The sequence below is a fragment of the Protopterus annectens genome, chromosome 1.part2 (genome assembly GCF_019279795.1).
Source record: "Protopterus annectens isolate FY-2018-M chromosome 1.part2, PAN1.0, whole genome shotgun sequence".
Lineage (NCBI taxonomy): Eukaryota > Metazoa > Chordata > Ceratodontiformes > Protopteridae > Protopterus > Protopterus annectens.
Window position 1 is genome coordinate 1,203,527,579 of NC_056727.1, and position 22,225 is coordinate 1,203,549,803.

The window sequence follows — 22,225 nt, forward strand, 5'->3', positions numbered from 1 at the left end:
TTTTGTACCCCTGACGACCTGAAGTCATGTGAGAGGAGACAACAACTGACGCAAGACCCAAGACTTTGTTATTCAGGCCGACTGAGGGCAATCTGCCAGCAGATTACCCAAATGTAATGACTGCAACAGTGAAACACGAAGAACATCCAATAGGCAGAATAGGATAAAGTTCTTAAAAATATGGAAAGTGTCCTCAAGGTACTTGGTGGACAAATATGTGCAAGAATGCTGAGGGAATCTTACGAATATACAGGTTGAGAAGTCACCAGTATGGAAGGAACTGGTGAGAAACTGCCTCCACTACACAGCACAATTCTATAGAACCAGTTACTCCAAAGGCAAACATGACTGATGGACAGCATGACGGATGCTGTCCAGAGCATAACTGTCAAAATGGTGTGCAGTTTAGAAATAAAGGCTGTGTTATACCAACCATTAAAGAATCTTTATAAGTACCCTGAATAATTTAAAAAGTTGGAAAAATGAGAAGCTTGACATAATGCTCATGTCTGGACAGTGCAGTTCAATAAATGCACTTAGAGCTGGAACAATACCTTCTCCAAACTGTAACATAAAATACAAGGTAAATGATGTTAAAGGTGCTTTGCATAGAAAAAAAAAACAGAAGAGGCAGACAATTTGTATACATGCTACACTACAGCATGACTTTCTTCTCTTTCAGGCTACAAAATGACCATCTGCTGGCATGTCTACTCTCACTTAAGGTATCACATAAATTATATCTTTAAAATTCAGCTGTTCTCCTTTTCATGCTTATCCACAAAACATTGTTCACTGTTATTTAGCAAAAACATATACTGCATGAAGTGGAGGTCTTGCACATTGATGCAAAGGATCAGGTGTAGGCTTACAGCTTTGCAGGTCCACTCTTCAACACAGTTTATTTTCTGAACATTCATTTAAACTCACAAGAAATACAGCAACAAATATGTGACCAAAACTGCCTCCACAAGATGTTAAGAGTATTGGTAATAAAGCTTCCATTGACTGATCATGTTAACAACCAAGGATAAGCAAACATAGGACTATGACTGGTTCTCCAATCATAACCAACTTGTACTACATGGAGTTTACTGATTATGCTGCAAAACCGGGAAAACTATTTTGTTATGCACTTATTTAATGCCAAAGATGAGCAAACAAATTTTTTATACATGGTTTTCACAACTGTGTTGGTCTATTCTCTCACTAAAGCAGACATATTGGCCACCAAAGAACAGTAGTAAAAATCACAGTTTTAAAAGATGTAAAACGTTTATTGCTGCCACAGGAAATAATAAATAAGTCAAACTGAAGTGTTAAACCTTTTTTAAAGCTGCAGTCTGTTATTGGTACACATAGCTTCTGGCCAGTGTCTATTTAGCAGCTTTCAAAGCAGTAAAGCACTTTGCACTCCTACACTTTTTTCTGTAACTACTAGTAGGTGGGAGAACCTGGAGCTCCATGTGCTACAAAGAATTATGACTGGGTCTCTCTGATCATAACCAACTATTTATGCGTTCTTGACAGAGATGTCAGGATTCACTGATTCACCTTTTGGGCTTGACTTTCTTCCACTCTCCAGGTGAGTTTTATGACATCCATGTTATAATCACACAAAAACTTGGTCATGATCAAAGACCCAATCATAATCCTCTGTGGGAGGAGTTTGAGAAACAGATGTCAAGAAATTCAATATAAGAGCCTAGTGAAGCAAAGCTAAATCTTGACATCCATTTCAAGAACATATTACTAGCTGATTATGATCAGAGAAACCCTATCATAACTGAATGTGTTTATTGGAGACTTAACTGTCGCAGTGTACCCAGTGTGAAGTATTTTACAGCTCTGAAGGCTGTAAAACATTTGGCATTGCCATACAGAGAGTGGCAGACAAATGAAGTGCACCTCTGATCAAAAACAGCCTTAAACACTGTTAGACACTTAGGTAAGCCACGTGTGTGTGTGTGCTTGTCGGTGGCAGTACAAAGTGTATAACAGCTTCTTCCATTGCTGTCAAAATTTTTGGCCACTGTCCTGTAGTGGCTGTCATGTGTGCTGTAGCACGAGACCAGAGCATTAACAGCTGTGAAAGAATAACAAAAGTTCTTATGCACTTTTCTGATATCAGAAAGGTGGATAACAAGGTTATCTTTTTCACTGACTTTAGAGTAAAATCACAGTACTGCATGTAGGAAAAACTTCCCTGAGTTGTGTCACCTTCATTTCAATACTGCCTTACCATTCTTTATTTCCACTTAAACAAAGCAGGCCAGTCTTTAACATGCTGCAGCCAAAGCATCCAGCAAAGATCAGACAGCAAAGAATAACTGTGCAGGTGGCCTAAACCTAGCATTATGCATCATTCTGCTTTGGAGAATAAGATGATTATTGCTGCTATATACACTAGAAAGATCCCCTTAAGTTATGAATGAAATCTCTCAACACACTAAGCCATTTCTGTGCATTTCTTTCTGGCACAGCTTCATTATTCTGCACTTGTAGAAATAGTTTTTAGTTTGTAATGCTTTCTAGCCAGAAGAAGGTAATGATTATTAAGGCTCTCATACACATGAGAAATATTATTGCTACAAAATACTAGCAAGTTAAAACTTCTGTTGGCGAACATTTCAAACAATGATCTCAGTGATGACCAGGAGAAATTCTCAACTGCTGTACCTTTTTAATGTAATATTTCTAAACAGCAAAGACTGAATCACTGGGGATAACTGTGACAATACCTGCAGTGTTGAAAAACATTCTCTCAATCTCTCTCTCTTTGTCATGTCAGATACATTTTCCAAAGGAGACTGCTGAAGTGCATGTGCACACCACACACATCTGTGTGCATGTGTGTGTGTGTGTGTGTGTGTGTGTGTGTGTGTGTGTGTGTGTGTGTGTGTGTGTGTGTGTGTGTGTGTGTGTGTGTGTGTGTGTGTGTGTGTGTGTGTGTGTGTGTGTGTGTGTGTGTGTGTGTGTGTGTGTGTGTGTGTGTGCGTGCATCTGTCCTACAGAAAAAAAAGCTCTATGCCCAATCACTGATCCTAAGGATGTTAGAAAAGAATATGCAGTTGTACATTCATTTCTCATCACAGAATCCCCTTCCCTCCATCAATTGTACTATCCAGATCTAGTCCTATCATAAAGTTCAGCCTGTACTAACCAGCTAAAAATGTTTAGCAAAGTGTAGAGAACAACTGGATGATATACAATGACTGTGCTGCATTTTTTACCTATTACTGTTATACAAACCAAGAAATACCCCATTAAGATGCATCTTAGTGCATTAGCTCATTCAGTCATTTATGTACTTTCACTTCCTCCCAGCTTAGCTATACAGTGTGTAACACTGACAAGCTTCTATTTTATAACATTTTGTAGCAAAATAATAAAATCACAATTTATATAAATACTTGCAAAGAGTTTTAACTTCATAATGCTTTGCAACAATAAAATAAAAATCACAATTACTAGTACTGATGAACAAAATATGAGAACTGTTCCCTCAAAGAATGCTATTCATACCCCAAAAATAATATGTTGAATCGTGTCTCAAACAGGAATTCTGCATTCAGTTATACTTCGGCTTGAGCTTTCTCCCACCTTTTCTTTTAATGTCAGGTTCTACATAACGTCACAGTTCTGTTCAGTTAACCTAAAAATAAAGCAGCAGTTAATACTGTTTCAAATAAGAATGCTGCAGTCAATGCTTTAGCTTTATAATTCTCTCCTTCCATTAACTTTTCCCTGACCGAATATTTTACCCTAGGATGTCAACAAAGCACAAACAACAACAGACACAGTTTGCACTAATGGCGATTTGCTGTTTAAATGGTAACATCAAAAATGAAACACCAGCAAATGCCACTCCAGTGATGCAGAGGGATAAAGCCCTGACTATAGCTCAGCTGGCCTGTGTCTGATTAGCAACTTGGGTAACTGACAGAGTGACAGTGAGGGATGGGTGTGCCCATCCAGAGAGGAAGGAGTTGGTTGTATGGGTGTTCCCATCAGCGGTCTTTGGTGAAGGCTGAATATGCTGAAATAGGAGGCCATAATCCAAAGAGGGGACAAGTGTGGGGACTTAGCTGACCTACTGTGGAGGCAGGCCAAAATGCCACATGTCCTCACTGCACTCCCACATCTCAGATATATCCACACAACCTAGTTGTGGGGTGGATGGGTAGGTTAAAAATAAAACAGCAGGAGGTAATGGAAAGAACCCTTCCCCTGGACTTTTCTGTAATCAAACTCAACTTAAGTCGAGTAGTACTACAAGTCGTTCAGCAATGCTGTCCACCATCCGTCAGTAACATTTCATGTTCTGCACATCCCCAAGCCTTCAGTGCCACATCATGCTTTGCAGTGTTGCAATTCCCCCAGTCTTCAGTACTATAGCATATTCTGTGTCAGCACTCGCCACCAGCCGTCAGTACCACAGACTACTCTTCATTGCTTTTCACCCCTCAGCTTTCAGTGCCATACTATGTTCTGCTGTAGTGCTCACAATTAAGTCTTCAGTATCACGGCATGCTTGCTCTGCAGTACTACTTACCCCCTGCATTTGGTACCAAACTATATTTTACAACCCCAGCCTTCAGTGCCACATCATATTTTGCAGTGAATATTCTCCCTACTTTCAGTGTCACTCCATGTTTTACAATGCTGCTGACCTCAAAATCTTTAGTACCACACCGTGTTACACAGTGCTGCTCACCTCAAGCCTTCAGTACCATTATCATGTTGTTCAGTACACTCAGGACCACACCCTGATCTGCAGTGCTGTTTACCTCTCAGTTGTATTACTGAACAATGTCCTGCACTGCTGATCACCCTCACCCAAGCCTTAGTTAACAACCAATGTAAGTCATTCTGATGTTCTTTTCACTCAGCCCAGCTGCTGTTTTTCTGTTGATATTCCTCCCCAGCTATTAGCATTACTTCAGCAACTGTTATCCCTGATAATCATCTCTTCTTTCAATACAGAAGGTAAGTATATAAACCTACAGCTAGAAGTCCTGAGGTGACAAATGGACAATATTTTGGGGAAGGTCTTTATTTCTCTGTACTCACTAAAGAAGAAAATCTTGGGGTGCGTTCAGATTCTTGCTGGACTTATTTCCCCCATACTTAGTCAGCACAGTCTGTATTCTCTCTGTCTCTCTCCTTTAACTCCTTAATGTAGTCTTAACAAGTGGAAAAAAAACAAATCAGTTAATTGTCTAACCATTTTCTTACCATTGATACTGCCATCTAGAAGCTGCCTTTGCCGCACCATCATTGCCTCTTCGATGTCACTAGATTTCGCTATCTCATCTTTCATAATAAATAAACAAAGATGTTCCACTGGGATGCTATAACCTGCAAATAATCAGAAATGGTGTTCTTAGAGAAAGATCCTGCTAGGAATTTTTACAGTGATTGTTTGTGATGGTGATGGTTTATGCATACATACATGCTAATGTGGGTGGATAATTTAAAGGTGATTATGGTTCAGGGAGTGATACCACTTTGTAAACTCTATAAATTCGAGAGATAAGATTAATATTCCATTTGCACAATGGAAAATGCTGGCAAAACTCTGGAATCAAACAGCTACTTTCCATATTCTTACATACTGGCACCTTTTTAATTCTCTATTCATACAAATATTACTGCACAAATTTTAATAAAAAATAAAAATTGAACAGACTCTGTGTGTGTGTGTGTGTGTGTGTGTGTGTGTGTGTGTGTGTGTGTGTGTGTGTGTGTGTGTGTGTGTGTGTGTGTGTGTGATCAATAAATAGTAACAAAAACAAAAATAACAATATGAACAATATTCATGTGCTGATAATAAAATTATATAAATCCTTACAGTAAGTGTCATTCCTTCAAACACTGGTGGAGAAAGTGACAGGAGTGTGTGGAGCTTGACATCAAAATGACTGAATACCAGATGTCTCCAGCTGCAGTTTGAGTACCTCTAACACCCCTATGGAAATGAACAGCGAGGGCTAAAATGAGCAGAAGTGGACCAATAACTTCTTAAGACACCCATATCATGCACAGTTAAAAAGACTAACAGCAGAACTCTGAAGATGATAAAAGACCGAACTGGTAGCCACTGCAGACTTCACCAAAATGGGGTAATGTAAAAGTAACATGAAGACCCTGAAAGTAACTGAGCTGTTGAATTCTGAAATAACTGCAAATGATCAAACTCACTAGAAGCCTCAGGTAAATGAAGTTACAGCAATTAAGACATGAGGTCACAAAGGCATGCACAACCACCAAAAAGTCCTTTAGAGAAAGGAGGGACTTAGTAACAGAGAGGTTATAAAGATGAAAGCAAGATGTTTTCACAACAGATGATACTTAGTCCGCGAGCATCATTCTGATATGGATAACCATACCGATATCTTTAACCTTCTTCGTAAATACTGAGCTACCACCATTATAAATGACACTACCATATAGGGTTGTACATTTACAGCCTGTTAAGGTGGCATGAATAGCCATGACAACAGTCTTGGTCATCTATGACTCCAAAGAAGACATATTTTGCTGAGGCAGAGAAGTACAGCACAGTATCATCATCTAACAATGGCACTGAAGACAACTTCTCCTAATGAGCACATCTAATGGAACCATATTTATGGAGAACAGCAAATGGCCCCAAAATAGAACCTTACGGAATTTTAGATGTAACAGACACAATCTGTTAAGTACACCCTGAGAGGTAGGAGGCACACTATCTTAGAATAGCTCCTTAGGTCAGCAAAATATTTTTAGCCAATCAATAAAAATGCTGTGATCTATCTCATAACATTCTGAAAAGTGATGAAAGGGAAATAACATAGAATAATATATCTGATCCCTTACCATTGGGAAGACATTAAAGACCCATGTCAGGGCAGTCTCATTGCTATTTCTATTGTGGAAACCAAACTGGACTGGATCATGCTCACCCCAATCTTCAGTAACCACAGAGTGCTCTGCTGTGCATGACAACTGAGTATTTAACTCAAGCTGTTGTCAAAAAACCTTCTCAGTAATTTTACTTATAAACAAAAATATACAGAAGTTAGAGTTAAGATGGTAATTATCCAAATCATATGCTTATTGATATTTGTTACACAGGAGCAATCGAAAATATTGTTTTCAATTACAACCCAAGCCAGAGGCAAAGGCATATTAAATTACACACAGTACCTTAAAAATGGTCTTAACAATAATAAAAAAATCATACAGGTTAAAAGAAAACAACATTCTAAATAAAAAAAACAACATACAAGATGGAACATTATTTCCTATCCAGTAAAGTTTACACAGTGATACTCTTCTTAACTTTAATGTCTTAAAGAAAATCTACAGTCTGCAGGTATTTCAGAATGATGCAGTTACTTCTCTTAGTTAAGATGAGCGACAGTCTGAGATTAAAAGAACTAACATCTGTTCCACATGCAGGTAATAGACTTGAGAAAACTTCATAACCTAGACATATTTGTGTCCAAAGAATAGTTAGGAGAGAAACAAAGATTCACTCCAGCTGAAAAGAGTTGCAGTTAACTTTGGTGATATACAAGACATTATGCTTTTATTTTAGAACAGCTAAACTTGGGTCACATACATGACATTATGCAAAGGCAAAGAGTTTAGCTAAGTCCTTGGCAAGCACAGCTTCTGTTTCAACTAAAATCTGAACAAAGAAAGGCAAGGACACTGGAATAAAAAAATGCACCTAGATCTCTAGCACTCCAAGTAAGACTTACTCAACAATGAAAACTGTAAGGGCATAAGGACAGATTTTTATTGTATGTAGCACTTGACAAGGCAATATAAAGATAACTTTTTGTTTTTTTATTTTGATTCTGTACGATCCACGACATATAGTATGGACCACTGTAAACTGATCATCGCTAAGCTTAAGATTTCAGAATTAAGTCAGCAGAAAAGCTTGTTTTACGTCCGAAGCGTTTCTCCTCAGGCCACTATTGAAAACTGGCTCATTGCAAGTCGGAATTTCCTGGTAAACAAACGTTAAACAAATAAATAAATGTAAGGCTTTGACTAAATCCACAAGTATGGCTGCAGTTAGTGAAATATGAGGTACTGACCATAGTGATGTGACCCAGTCAAAAACTCTGCTTCATCCTGGGAAAATATATACATTCAAGTACCATAATCTAATATCTGCCACAAAACTACTGTCCCCATTAGTTTTAAGAAGATAACAAGGAACTTGGGCTTACACTTTGCTACTTGAAGGTCTCAAGATTTTTTTTTGTGCTTGTACCTTTCAAGCATATTAAATCAAAAGGAGAATGATTACTTCACACAAGAAATGATATAAAAAAGTCTCAGGATGGGATGCAATAGTTTCTCACCCGTTTTCAAGAATTGTTAGACGTAAGATCTCGTACTCAGTGCTCAATGTAGAAGAGAAGTAAGCAGTCAAGTAACTTCATGACAGACAAGCTGGGCACTTGTTTTAAAAATGTGGGAAGCAGCTTTCAATATACAACTACAGAGTGTCAATTGTACTCTGCCTACTTTGTGAGAGATCTACTGTAGAACTTTTTCAGGAGCAAGTGTGTATTATATTTCTAAGGGCCACCACTGAGATCCTTGCAAAGTTTAAACACTAACAACAAACTGGATGAATACACCAAACATGAGGTTGCAGAATCTAGGAATATTCCCCCTACCATTTAGTTAGAATATGTAGTTAGCAGAAGTGTGAGGACATAGCTCCCCCATGAGGAAATGTACTAAGGAAGCGACATCCCAAACTTTAATTTCATTAGTAACTTTCAAAATTCAGTTTTGTTTTGGAGTTACAATCACAGTTTTACTTTGTTGTTAATTAAAAAGAAAGTGCACCTTTGTCATAAGTATTTGATATAACTGAAGGTTAAACAGCTGAGGTACCACCCCCCCGCAAATTAAGTATACCAACTCTGAGAATGCACTATGTTGATAAAAAGGGTAAACTAGAAATAGCCTATAAATATTCATGCTGCCAATAGTATGAATATTCATCAACTTTAACCAATTGTTGAATGGTGGGTGGGGTTTACGCAGGACTTGCTGCTGTGGATATTTTTTTCTGGGTGTTGGCCAACAAAAGCAATTCGATAAAATGAAATTCGACAATAGAAGACTTCAGCAATCAGGAGCTTCCATCAAAAGGTTTCAACAAAAAGGTACTCAATAGAATAATACTTCGATCAGGTGATAGATCCCATATGATGCCGGACTTATGGTCAATAAGTCAACTTTAAGTATCAAATGAGTACCTAGGCACATGTGATCATTCATGTGTTGTTCAAGGAAACAGTTTTACCCGGTGCATGAATAACATACTTTATTATCACTTTAAATTTTTATATAATTAAAAATAAGAAATTAAATTGCTAGAGTGAAATTTTAAATATATGAAAAAAGATACTTGCACTATAAATTGCCAATGTCTTTGAAGGGGAACTGTGTCTTCATGTGCACCCCACACTCCCACAGTTTAAATATACTAACTCTGATGTCACGCCTATGAACCTATGACTTACCTTGGAGTAAAGGGAATACTTGATTTTCAAGGTATGTCCAAAGCAGTGTAAACTCCGGGTTAATACATGTAGTTTAATGAGTACATGAGGGCACAATCCCACATTATGTGTGCACTACATCACAGCCTCCTACAAAAATATATTAGTTTTCAGTTTTCTTATTTTAACACTGTAATTTAGCTGTACTCATTTAGCCATTCAAAAATATGCTACTCTTCTCTTCCACCTTCTGTCAGGTTTCTCATATCTCATGAAAAGTCTGCTTCTGTTTTAATTTTTCATTGAAAACGGTTATTATTTCAAATGGAACAAAAACATTTTACGGGTTAGATAATGGGCTGTTGTTGGTATCGGTTTGCATGCATTTGCAGACAATGCCACCCAAAGATCAATTTTGTCTCAGAACAAAATACCTTTTTCTTCCCTTTAATCCAGCTACAAGAGTGCCACAAAGAAAGCATAATTAAAGTTGGACTTATTTTGCTGCATGCCAGTCTGTTTGCAAAATCTCACATTACTTCCTTCAGCTATATGTCACATGATCTGTGTCACCATGTAGGCTAGGAAGGGTATATGCATCTCAAGCTTTTATTAAATAAACAAAGTAATTAGATAGGTCAACAGTTCAGATTAGAGGTGAGTAAAAAGAAAGTTTTAAATCTAGGAACTAAATGCAGTCAGGTGTTTTCTTTTTTAGCTCCCCCACACCAGATAAGAGTATTGCTGGTCATCCTAATCTTAGCCCCAGTTTGTCCCTCAGGAAAGACCTGATCACATTCCAGCCACCATTCAGGTAGCCAGAGGATTTTAATATGCATCCTTAAAGTCCCCATTTTCCTGCCTCATAAATGGTCGGCCAAGGGGTTTGTAATGGGCGCAGCATGGAGTCATCAACTACTTCTGTGAATGATATAGTCCCTTGGTAATCCTGCACTTCTATCTGAAGCAGACAGATCTTGCTAGAGCTCTAGTCCTTGCTGACAATTTCTTAGTGGGACATTCATCTCAGAAGAGGCAAGCAAGCAACACCGCTTTACTTCCTTCTCTTTGGCGGACTCTTTCACCATCCAGGCTGCTACCAAAACTGGACTGAACGGGTCACAATCAAAGTTCAACCTCTGCAGCCACTGCGCTGTCAGACTTTTCATATGTATGCAATTCTTTAGATATATTACTTGATGCGGAATTGGTTTTTAACGTGGGAACAGCGGTAGGGAATCAAAACCGCATTGCCTGACAGGGACTTGGGTTTTTTACCGTGGGCCGGTTTTCGTGCCTTACCCACTCCATAAAGCCATGCAGTAGGATTCAATCCTTGGTGACAAGCACCCAATTAAGAATATTTGTAGCCCAAAATCTATCGGAAGTGTGTAAAGTTAGTAGCGTGTTTTATCTCATCTACTCCACTTGTGCTTAATGTATTTCTTCCTCTCCAAGTATCATAGACACTAGCGTGCTCCTTCGCAGTAGCCTTACTAAGCTCCTGAGCACTACCTTAGCATGAAAGCTCACCTCTCATGCTTCGTTGTCTTTATCCAATAACATTAAAGTAACCCCTTTTAAACCTCCTCTGCTCAGCTGTAAGCAAATACTGCTTAAATTAGTTTAAGGTGAACTTTTTCCTATAGATTGGTCTGCTCTGATTTAATTGCTTACTTTAGCATTGTATGTTTGCTCAGTTTATTGCTACTGCGTGCTAACTTGTAGATTCCAGTGTTTCTATTTTTGAAAATTGTCCTGTTCTGTATACCATGAAATGCTTAGCTGAACTTATTAGTTAGTACATTGAGACATGAAGTTTCTGAACTAGATGGTGGGAGTAGGATTTGATAACAAGCTAGCTTTTGTATGCTATTGCCTGCTTTTTGTTTTTACTCCTCTAGGAATTGAGCCTGGCTTAGTATATATTCCTACTGTATTCATGATAGAGTGTTTTTAAGGTTTTGTTTTGCCCTATATTTTAAATCTTCTCCTTCTCCCCTCTTTTTCCCAGCTATATTCACCTCCTGACCACTACTAGGTCCGAGATCTTATAACCTATCTAAGACTGCTGCCTCCTATACCACTGTAAGGACCGACGCCAACCCTCTTTTGGGAGCTCTCTCCTGGAAAGTTGAAGAAAGTATGTCCTACAATTCCTGTAACTTGTAATTAACTGTTGTTAGCCTTTAACTGTACAACCCGAAGCCAGGTCAGCCAGCAGCCTCACATTGCTTTGTCCAACCAACTGACCAAAGGTCTCCATTAGTATCCCCAGCATCCTTGCCTCTTACTCTATGCAGTAAGCCCTTTAAGCAACCACGGTTCCAGTACCTGCTGTTGCCTCTAGGTGGCGCCCTTCTCTTATAGATATTCCCCTCTGGAAGAAATTCCTCCCCAGAAAAGCCTCTTTATCCTACCCTCTGTTAGTCCCTCTATACCCTTCCACCTTTATCTACTTTCCCTGCTACCACTAGCATTTACTCACTCCTAACTTTTGCCTTCTAACCTTCACTTATCCCTTGATTAACTCACCTGTACGATCTGCTCTTCTCTGATTGCTTCCACCTGAAACTGTTTGTTTCTGCCTCCCCTCCCTACCCCCTTATCCCACCCACCCCACGCACCCTCACCCTTATACCTCACTTACCACTTCCCCTTAGTAATCCCACCTATCCTTAACACCAACCTTAATTGTACATCTCCTCCCATTAATTACTACCATTCCACTTCCTTATCATCCCCCCTCCCTCCTACTCCTAAGCTAATACTGTTGCTCTTCCCATCAACTCCCTCAAACTTACACTTTAATCTTAACCCAACCTTTACTCTGACAGTTCCTTTTCTCCACTACTCACCATGTCTTTTAAAACCAACAAAACACCATCCTTGGCCCCTACTATAAAACAGAAACCAGCCAAGCTATTTCCCCTGTTCATTTTTTCCCTGGCACTCACACTACCCTATCTCCTAACCTCTTATGAATTAAATTATAATTATGACCTTAATACCTCTTCCAAACAAACTGCCTCTAATTTAACAACCCCAAAGTTCACACATTCAAACATTACTTCTACCTCTTCCTACCTCTTAGCCAAATATCACAGACTATCCCATATTAAATCTAATAATCTCATGCTAAGAAAACTAAAATATTTAATGATGATTACCTGTAAGCCACACTTAAACTACAACCCCTCTACCCTGGTAGATGGCGATATACATCCTAACCCAGGACCCTCTACTATTGCCTCTGAAGATACACCTATTATCTCAAATTCTTCCCCTCATTTACCAACCTTTAATGCTCATTCCTTACTCATAGGACACCTTAATATCAGAAGTGTTAACAACAAAGTCACCCATCTCCACTCTCTTCTTGAATATTACTCTTTCAACATCCTATGTTTAACAGAAACCTGGTTAAAACCCCTCACCAGGAATACAGAAATCATTCCACCAGGCTATAACATTATAAGACAAGACAGGAGGGGAGTTGCACTCATATTTAAGACTGATCTTAATATATCCTTAGTACCCTATGCTCCCCCAGACAACACCAAAACTGAACTCCTTATATCAAAGCTACAACTGAACCCAAATAAAGCCATATATATTATCGGTACTTATCTACCTCCTGGAAATAACTCCATAGTTATAGAAAATCTCCTTAGCTGGGCATCATCCACCTTCCCACAAGAAACTGTAATACTTGGAGACTTCAACCTTGACTGGTCATCAGTTAATACTAATAACCCAGTCTCTCATATTAATCTCCATGGCTTTACACAGACTATAAATACCTCCACTAGAATTAATAAACCTAACAATAAAGAAAGTATACTAGATTGGATTCTTGTTAATAAACCACAGCTACAATACCAAACCGGCACTTTGCCAGATGACATTAGCGACCACAACTTAACCTATATCATAAGAAAGAAGAATATTGCTACTAATGCCCCTACCATCCGAACCTCTCGTAGTACTAAAAAGTTTAACCCCATCCTATTTAACAATGAACTAAATGCCTGTAACTGGATACCTCTACAAATTCTTCCTCTAGAAGAAGCAGTTCAATATTTTAACACCACATTCCTATCCATCCTAGATAATCATGCACCAAAAAGAACTATCAGAGTCAAATGGCTATCTAAGGAAACAAGGCAAAAATGTTACTCAGAAACAAATCCTGGATAAAATGGAGAACTAGTAAATCTCCTCTGATCAACAGACCTTCAGACACTTAAGAAATAGTACTAAAAGCTATTATCTCAGACAAAAACTACTATAGTAACCTCCAACAAGTTAATCATAACAATCCCCAAAGATTCTGGGCAACCTTGAATAGACTTCTTCACCCCGGACAAACTACCACCCTCTCCCTCTGGATCCGAAAAATTCTTCCCATGAAACTGCCAATGCTTTCAACTCCTTCTTCACTAATACTATCAATTCTCTGGCCTCTCACCTTTCCTTTGACAATTCTAGCATCCCTGCTCAAGCAGCTTCTATTCAACCTACCTTCACTCTACAACCTATCTCTACCACCTTCATCCAAAAATGCATCCAAAAACTTAAACCTTGTACCCCATCAGCTGATCAACTTCCATCTGAATACCTCCAAAAAGCAGCTAAGGTTATAGCCTATCCCATATCCATCCTTATCAATAGAACTATTAATGAAGGTTCCATACCTGACATCTGGAAGATCTCACACATTATACCCCTACATAAAGGAGGTAACTCCAATGAATACTCTAATTACAGGCCTATAGCACTCTTATCTCCCCTAGCAAAAATCATGGAAAAATGTGTTCACTACCAACTAATGAACTACTTAACTAAAAATAACATTCTAACTCCCTGTCAACACGGCTTCAGGCCTTTTCACAGTACTACCACTGCTCTTCTTTCCTTTACTGACTTTATAAACACAAACCGCAATAATAACATTCTTTCCTCTGCACTCTTTATTGACCTGTCCAAAGCCTTTGACATGGTTAACCACCCCCTTCTCATAAAAATCCTAGAATCTCTTGCTTTAGAACCTAATGCTATCCTTTGGTTTACTTCCTATCTCACTAACAGGAAACAGGCAGTCCTCTGGGAAAACAAACTCTCCTCTCTCCTTCCAATTTCTCTTGTCCCACAAGGCTCTATTCTTGGGCCTCTCCTTTTCTCCCTTTTTATAAATGACCTACAAGCAGCTATTCCACAAGCTACATGCATACAATATGCTGATGACTCCACTCTTATTTGCTCAGCTAAAAACATTCCAGAGCTACAAACTATTACTCAAAATGTATTCCACACAGTAGAAGCATGGTTCTTAAAATGCTGCCTACTCTTAAATGCTAAAAAAACAAAACTCCTCCTCTTTAAACCTACTGCTAGGTCCCCCACTTTAGATTTCTCCATCTCATCTATTAATGGCACCCTCATATCAGCTGACTCCACTACCAAACTGCTAGGAGTCATGATTGACAACAACCTTACCTATGATTGTCACATCAATAATACCATTAAAACTGTAAACAGAAAACTGGGCACAGAATTAGAACATTCCTAACCCCAGCCAAAGCTACTCTTGCCCACTCTCACCTTATTTCAACTCTTCTCTATGCCTCACCAATTTACACTAATCTGAAGAAAAACAATCTCTCAAAATTGGCTAACACATATAATAGTATTGCTAGATTTGTAACTGGCAATCAATTTAGAACTCACCACTGCCTGAACCTTCAGCAACTTCACTGGCTAGAATTAGAAAATATGTTGCTTCTTTCCCAACTTTCCTTTGTCCAAAGAGCTCTCTATCAACCTAATAACACTCCTGCACTTTCCAAACTTCTGACCCTAACCTGAACTCACTTCCTCCACTAAACTACTAGTAACTTTAACTAAATGCAACAACCTTGCTGGTGACTCGGTAAACACTGGAATCAACTTCCTACTGAACTTACTTCTATTCCAACTCCTATTCTGTTCAAACAAAAACTCAGAACTTACCTTAAAAATCAATGGTTATGTCCCTGTTGTAACCCCGACTAGATCTCCCTATAATCCCCACTACTCCTCCCTCTCCCTCTCCTTCTTCCTTCTTTTCTTCTACTAGCTTTACTATCATCACTTTATAAGTGCTAGCTCTCTAATATTCCCTCTCCTCCTTTAGGTGCATTTCTTTTTACTGAAAGTATATTTTTCACTAATCTACTCTCTCTATTTATTCTGTATATTTCTCTTTCTCTTATACTCTCCTTATATATTCTTCCCATAAAATAATGTGAAATAAGTTTAATTTTTTATTTTTTGAGTGAGAATGATGAATCCTATTATGTTATGTTAATATTATTTCCTGTGATGTCTTCCTGCATATTTGCATATTCCCACCTCCTTCTCCTTTAATAATTAACTGTGTTATATTATGTAACTGTGTTTATCTCTATGTGCCTCTACTGAAAATGGAAATATATCCAGTTAGACTAGCCCGGTTAACAAATGTAAAATAAATAAATAAAATAAATAAATAAAAAAATATTAAACTGAGGTCAAATCTGCTTGAGTTGGGCATAGTTCAAATGAATGTAAACAATACTACAGAAAGAAGGCATAAAACAAGCTGGATATAGCAATTGTATTTATGGCTAACAAGAGTGTCACCATCAAATGCATCTAAAAGAACTGACTAGGTGGTGCAGCAGAGATAGTTTGAAAGATGGGACAACACTACTAGGAAATCCTCAAACTGTTGCATATTTTTTTTTTTATTTCCTATAACTGTTCACACCCTGGTTGTTGTGTCTTTCGGCTTTTCCCGGTTGGGGGTCGCCACAGCGGAACTCCTGTCCACTAATGATTGGTAGTTGATTTTTACGTGCCGAGTTACCAGCCCTGATGCACAACCTTCAACAAAGGTACGCCCATTCATGCATGTCTCCACGCATAAGACGGTCTAGCTGAGAATCGAACCGGACAGCGTCTTACTGTGAGGCGACAACGCTACCGCAGCACCACTACCGCAGGTAAAGGTCAAATTAAACTGGTACCGTGCTGTACTTCAGTGCAGCACAGTATGGTAAACTAGCAAATTATCACACAAATCTCAAGAGTGCTGGTCAGGATGAATAACTATTAAACAGAACACAAAGTGTAAGTGGACATATTATATCTCTCATTTCTGTGAGCTTTGTTTGTTTTGTGAGATGGCATAATTGTTGGAGGAGTGACTTAAAACATGGTATAGACATACACAAAACACACAAGGCTAAGTGTACACACTACTTTCTGTGAGGATAATACTCTGCCCAGCACAAGGGCACGTAATCTTCAAACTTCAATCATATAAATGAACTGAAAAGTATGAATGAGTCAGTAAAGAAAATCCCTATCCACAAAGTAATGTAGGCTTGTTATATTACTGATTACTCAATTAAAGGCTTCTAACATAATAATTCTGGTCTATGTGCTGCATCTTTAATTCAAGAAAGGTGTTAAACTGTCAAGTAATCACCATCTGGTGGTAAGTTAGAATAGATGGCCAGGGCATTACCTGGACAAACTTAGGAAACTGACTTGTCTAGTAAGTGTGTCTTGGAAATGCCTATCAAATGCTTCAGGGTAGGATGAGTTCAGCTCCAACAGATGGAACAGCGTGTTGTCTGCAGCTAGAAAGGTCAAAGCTGTAGACTCTAAACAGCCCATGTTCAAGCCCTCAGCAGGCAGTAACACGTCAGGAAGACAGCAGCTGTGGCAGTCACCAAAGTGAAGGCTCATCCATGGAAGAAGTTTTGAGGCCATGAAGTATAACTTTCCCATGGCCTCAAAGAGGTTTAGCTCACCATATAGTGACGTGAGTGGGCACAGAACACTATGTAGGCTGTTCTCTGAGAATGCTGACATCAATGGGGGACCCTGACATGACATGTGGGGGCATGGAACACTGTGCAGGCTGTTCTCTGTGAATGTTGACATCAATGGGGGACCCTGACATGACATGAGAGGGCATGGAACACTGTGCAGGCTGTTCTCTGAGAATGTTGACATCAATGGAGGACCCTGACATGACATGAAGGGGTATGGAACACTGTGCAGGCTTTTCTCTGTGAATGTTGACATCAATGGGGAACCCTAACATGACATGAGGGGGCATGAAACACTATGCAGGCTGTTCTTTGAGAATGTTATCAATAGAGGACCCTGACATGACAAGAGGGGGCATGGAACACAGTGCAGACTCTTCTCCGAGAATGCTGACATCAATGGGAGCACAGGCAATAGGTAGAAGGATCATGAGGAGGGATGCCTGAAGCAACAAACATGCTTTACTTTGAGGAGGCAGTATCAGAAGGGACTGGCGAGGCTCTATCCATTTCTGCAGTTAAGGTCACTGCAGCAATTAAATAGTTTCCAATATAGCAAAGTAATGGAAGATTAGACCTGTCCAAAAGTGCTAAAGTCACTGGATATTGTTGGATTGCCAGTGTTAATGTGCCTTTTCAATACTGCATGAAACTGCAAAAGAGAGACACAGCACCTCAGTCCTGGCATATCAGGGTAATGATCCCCATTTTTAAAAAGGGGAACAGGAAGATGTGTTCTAATTAAAGAAAGGTCATTCTCCTCAGTCTCTTGGGAAAGCCCTTATATGGGGCTGAAAAGGAGACTTTATCTTTAGCACACCCTCTGAATCAGGAAGAGCTGTGCAACTTATTCAATACTGGAGAAGGCATCGGGGTTTTTTAGAAGAGACTATACAGGTTCTGTGGTCCTGCAGAATATATCTGGCTATGCATCCTGGACTGTCTTGTACAAGGTACAAGAATAGGATGAAGCCCCAAGGGTTGGTGCTGCACACTATTTGGCCCTTATTTTTCAACATCAAATGGTGTGTGAACATTTCCCAAGTTTAAATCAAACAGGTCTGAGGTAGGAGTAGGAATCCTTCAAGGGTGCATCTTGTCTCCCCTCCTATTCACAATTCTCTAGGACAGGATGTCAAGGCACTCTGAATATCTGGGCAGTATCTAGTCTGGGGACATCATACAATTACATGCACAGGAAGAGACACTGGGTAGGGCAGGAAGATCCAATAAAGACACCCTATCTTAGAGTGCAATGAGATTATATAATTCACAGCCTATGGTACAGGTTCAGCAGGGGTTTATTACAGACAAAGAGCAAGATATACTTTTGTTTGTATACAAGATGCCAGATTGTTAGCCATTCCCAGAGAGGACACAGCATCAACACTAACTGAAAGACTTTAGAGGAGATGTTTCCATTTGATACAAGACACCAAAGGAGCTGACCCATATCCAGATTGCAAGCGATAACGCTTGGTTGAAATCTTGGAGTATCAACTAGTTTACAGGCTTACAGCTACACAGTGACATGTTGGTCTAGAAATGTTGAGTATCAGCAAAGACAATGTTCATAAACCAACAGACCATGAGGTATGGGATCAGGACAAGCACCTTCAAGCTGATGCATCAGTACAATGTGACAGTATCAAATGTTTCAGTTACGATTCATAAATATTATACCAGTGTAGCTGTCCAAGTGAAGTTATCAGCAACAATTAAGTGAAACCTAGCAAGGATGCATACTAAATGGAATCAGGACCTACCAACAGTAATACTGACAGTGTTACCAATAAGCACTATTGCTACTACACCTACAATGGGATCCATTCTCTACAAGAACAACCATTTGTACTACTGACAATGTCATCAGTGAGCTGTGATGGGGCTACATCCAGAATAGGGTGCATGATAATAGGATTCATCATCAGTAATGTTATCAGTAAGTCGTAATAGTTTATACACAGAGTGGGGTCCTTGCAGAAACAGGGATCACCAACACAGAGGCTGGTAATGTAAAGACTAAGCTGTGATGGTGTTACACTAAAACTGTGATCTGTTTTAAACTAGGCCAGCCATAATTACCAATGGCAGTACTAATGAGCTGTAAGACTGCTACATCCACATGATCACACTCCAATTACAAGTTTCATACAGACTAATATGTAAACACCAGACACTTTTCTTCTAGATGACCATCACCTGATCAGTTCAATATGAAGTCAGTAATCATACATCTGTGATGACTAAGACAAGGGAAAAAAACTTAAGATGGCAAGGTTGAACATCTGTTTATGTTGTTCATAACTTAGGTAAGGCCATGGTCTTAGGCAAAAAAAAAAAAACTCAGCTAGTCATCCATCTATCTTACTAATGAATCAGCTTTGATAATGAGTTTAAGAGAACAGAGAATAGATAACTACCACTGCTGCTGCTGACCCTGGTATGGACAAGTTTATGGGGACAGACAGTGGATGACCATCTGTGCTGCTGGTTAAACTTACACCTCAGTTTAAAGAATGTATATCACATGCACTGGACCTCCAGCATGGTAGTACAGTTAGAAATACAACTAATGAAGCTAGCCAAGCTGATCTCACTCTCCTCCTTGCATCTACTCTGATATACTACACCCTACATCATGCTAGAAGTGAAGAAACAGTGTTCTTGTACTAAAGAAGCACATGCTGTCCTAAGTGAAGAAATTTATATTTGCTGTGTATATAAGAGTAGCACAAGCTGTAAGAAGACATTGAAAATAAGCTGTTTTATCGTTTTTCTTGTGAAATGGTTCAAGATCAGCCACTGGACTTCCTCTCTCTTCAAGAGGACTTGTCTGACAACTGGAAATTGCAGAACCATAAATTCAATTTTTTCCAGCTATTCAGCATGTCATAGTGGAAAAACATACAGTTTAGAATACATTTAAGTTTCAAGAGGTAAAAAAAGAGAATAATGCAATGGAGATATGAAAGTTTCAGAGTTACTGGGAGCTGAGAAAAAAATCTACAACTTTTTTCTTTCCTGGGGCACAAGGTCCCACTCAGTTAAAAATAAATCAAGCCAAAGATCATCCATTGGATGATCTGCATGATTTAGTAGAGTGAGACAGAATTGTGTATGGTATTAGCAGTGATTAAACAAGTTTAGATTACCAAAAGAGTCACATTTAATGTAGAAGTTGTAGCAAGGGAGTCATTTTGTTGAAATGTGTAACAAGAAAATAAACAAATCTAGATTCAAAAGACCATGTATTACAACTCAAGTAATGAAGGTTAATTAAATGAGCACAACTTGCTTTGGAAATATGTATTGTGAGAATTGTATTCAAGAAAAAAGTACAAACATTATACAACTAGAAATTAAGTTGAGTCTAGGAGAAAAAGCTCAAAATTAGTAATCAACTTGAAATTTAAACTAGGCACTAAAGCAGAATATAGCATGATGTCTATTCAGCATTCAAAGCAATGTTCTAATAGAGTGCAACCTGAAGTAGGTCTTGCATAAAGTTGTCACTTATTCTGAGGATCTTGTAAACTGAATGGTTAGAATGTGCTTATGCATGAATATAAGAAGAAATAAATACAAGATTCAATTTCAATTAGTTGATATTGCAAGTGCTCCTTCTATAATTGGCTGGGCTGCCTGTCTTGTTAGAGGCCTAGCATGGTGAAAATAATTCATAGTATGAATGCAGAGTTACTGTGTGTATCAATAATATACATGTATGTGTGTGTGTGTGTGTGTGTGTGTGTGTGTGTGTGTGTGTGTGTGTGTGTGTGTGTGTGTATACATATATATATATATATATATATATATATATATATATATATATATATATATATATATATATATATATATATATATATATATATATATATGTGTGTGTGTGTGTATATATATATATATATATATATATATATATATATATATATATATACACACACACACACACACACACACACACACATACATACATATATATGTATTCAGTATGGTGAGAAACTTATCAAAGACTTGTTTACTATGTTTGGCGTTAACCTGCGACACCGTGCAGACTACAGCTGAAAATAAAACACATGGAGAAAGTGATTCTGATTCAGAAATAGACACAGCCTCACAATCTAAAAAAAGATAAAACAACTTATCAGTCTAAATAATGCATGGGTTAACAGCATGGTTACTGTAATGAAAACAGACAATTCACAAGAACTGAATAAGGCTGTAAAATAGAGCAATACCATTTAGTTCAACCAACCAAGTAGCTTCTGTCATGCCAGAAGCAAAGTATTTTTTGTGCTTGTCACATATCAAGGACGTTGGCAAAAAAAGCCTGATAAAGAAAGGTCCAAGTTGTGTACATTTAATTCGCTTAAGAAGGGAGAAAATTTAGGACTTAACATGCTATTTCATCATCAGTGAGAGTGCTTCAGAGGGCAGTTGTACAGATAAATAGGACCTGATGTTACCAGCAGCATAACTGAATATATACTGGTATGGAGCAAAATCAAACAGCAGCAGCATCATTTGAGGCTGAGTTACTCAAAGGCTTATAGAGTAAAACCACACTGAACAAGAGTAAGCATGAAATCAGTTACAGAGCTGGCATATATGAGCTGTGTTTTATCAAAAAGGCTGAGTCATGATGGAGAGGACAATCAAGTTCTTATGAGATTTCTAGGAATTATGTATATATTTCTACATTTATTTTGAAGCTGTTGGATGCAAGTTTCCTGTTATGGAAATTACTGAAGCATTACGTGGAACAGAACTGGAGGAAAAGTAAGAAGGTACATTTGCAATAGGTTCATAGGTAGTTACTAGGCATGCAGTCCAAGA

At 38.5% G+C, this 22,225-nt stretch overlaps 1 protein-coding gene across 1 annotated transcript in view; it reads right to left on the bottom strand.

Moving 5' to 3' along the window:
- The window catches only part of LOC122792287 (zinc finger protein 260-like), a 29,537-nt gene extending 24,182 nt beyond the window's left edge, over window positions 1-5,355 (bottom strand). Inside the window, exon 1 of the mRNA XM_044060059.1 lies at window positions 5,239-5,355. Within this exon, the coding sequence (XP_043915994.1) occupies window positions 5,239-5,323 (85 nt within the window). The 5' untranslated portion in view covers window positions 5,324-5,355. The remainder of the gene's footprint in view (window positions 1-5,238) is intronic.
- Between the last annotated feature and the right edge of the window lie 16,870 nt (window positions 5,356-22,225).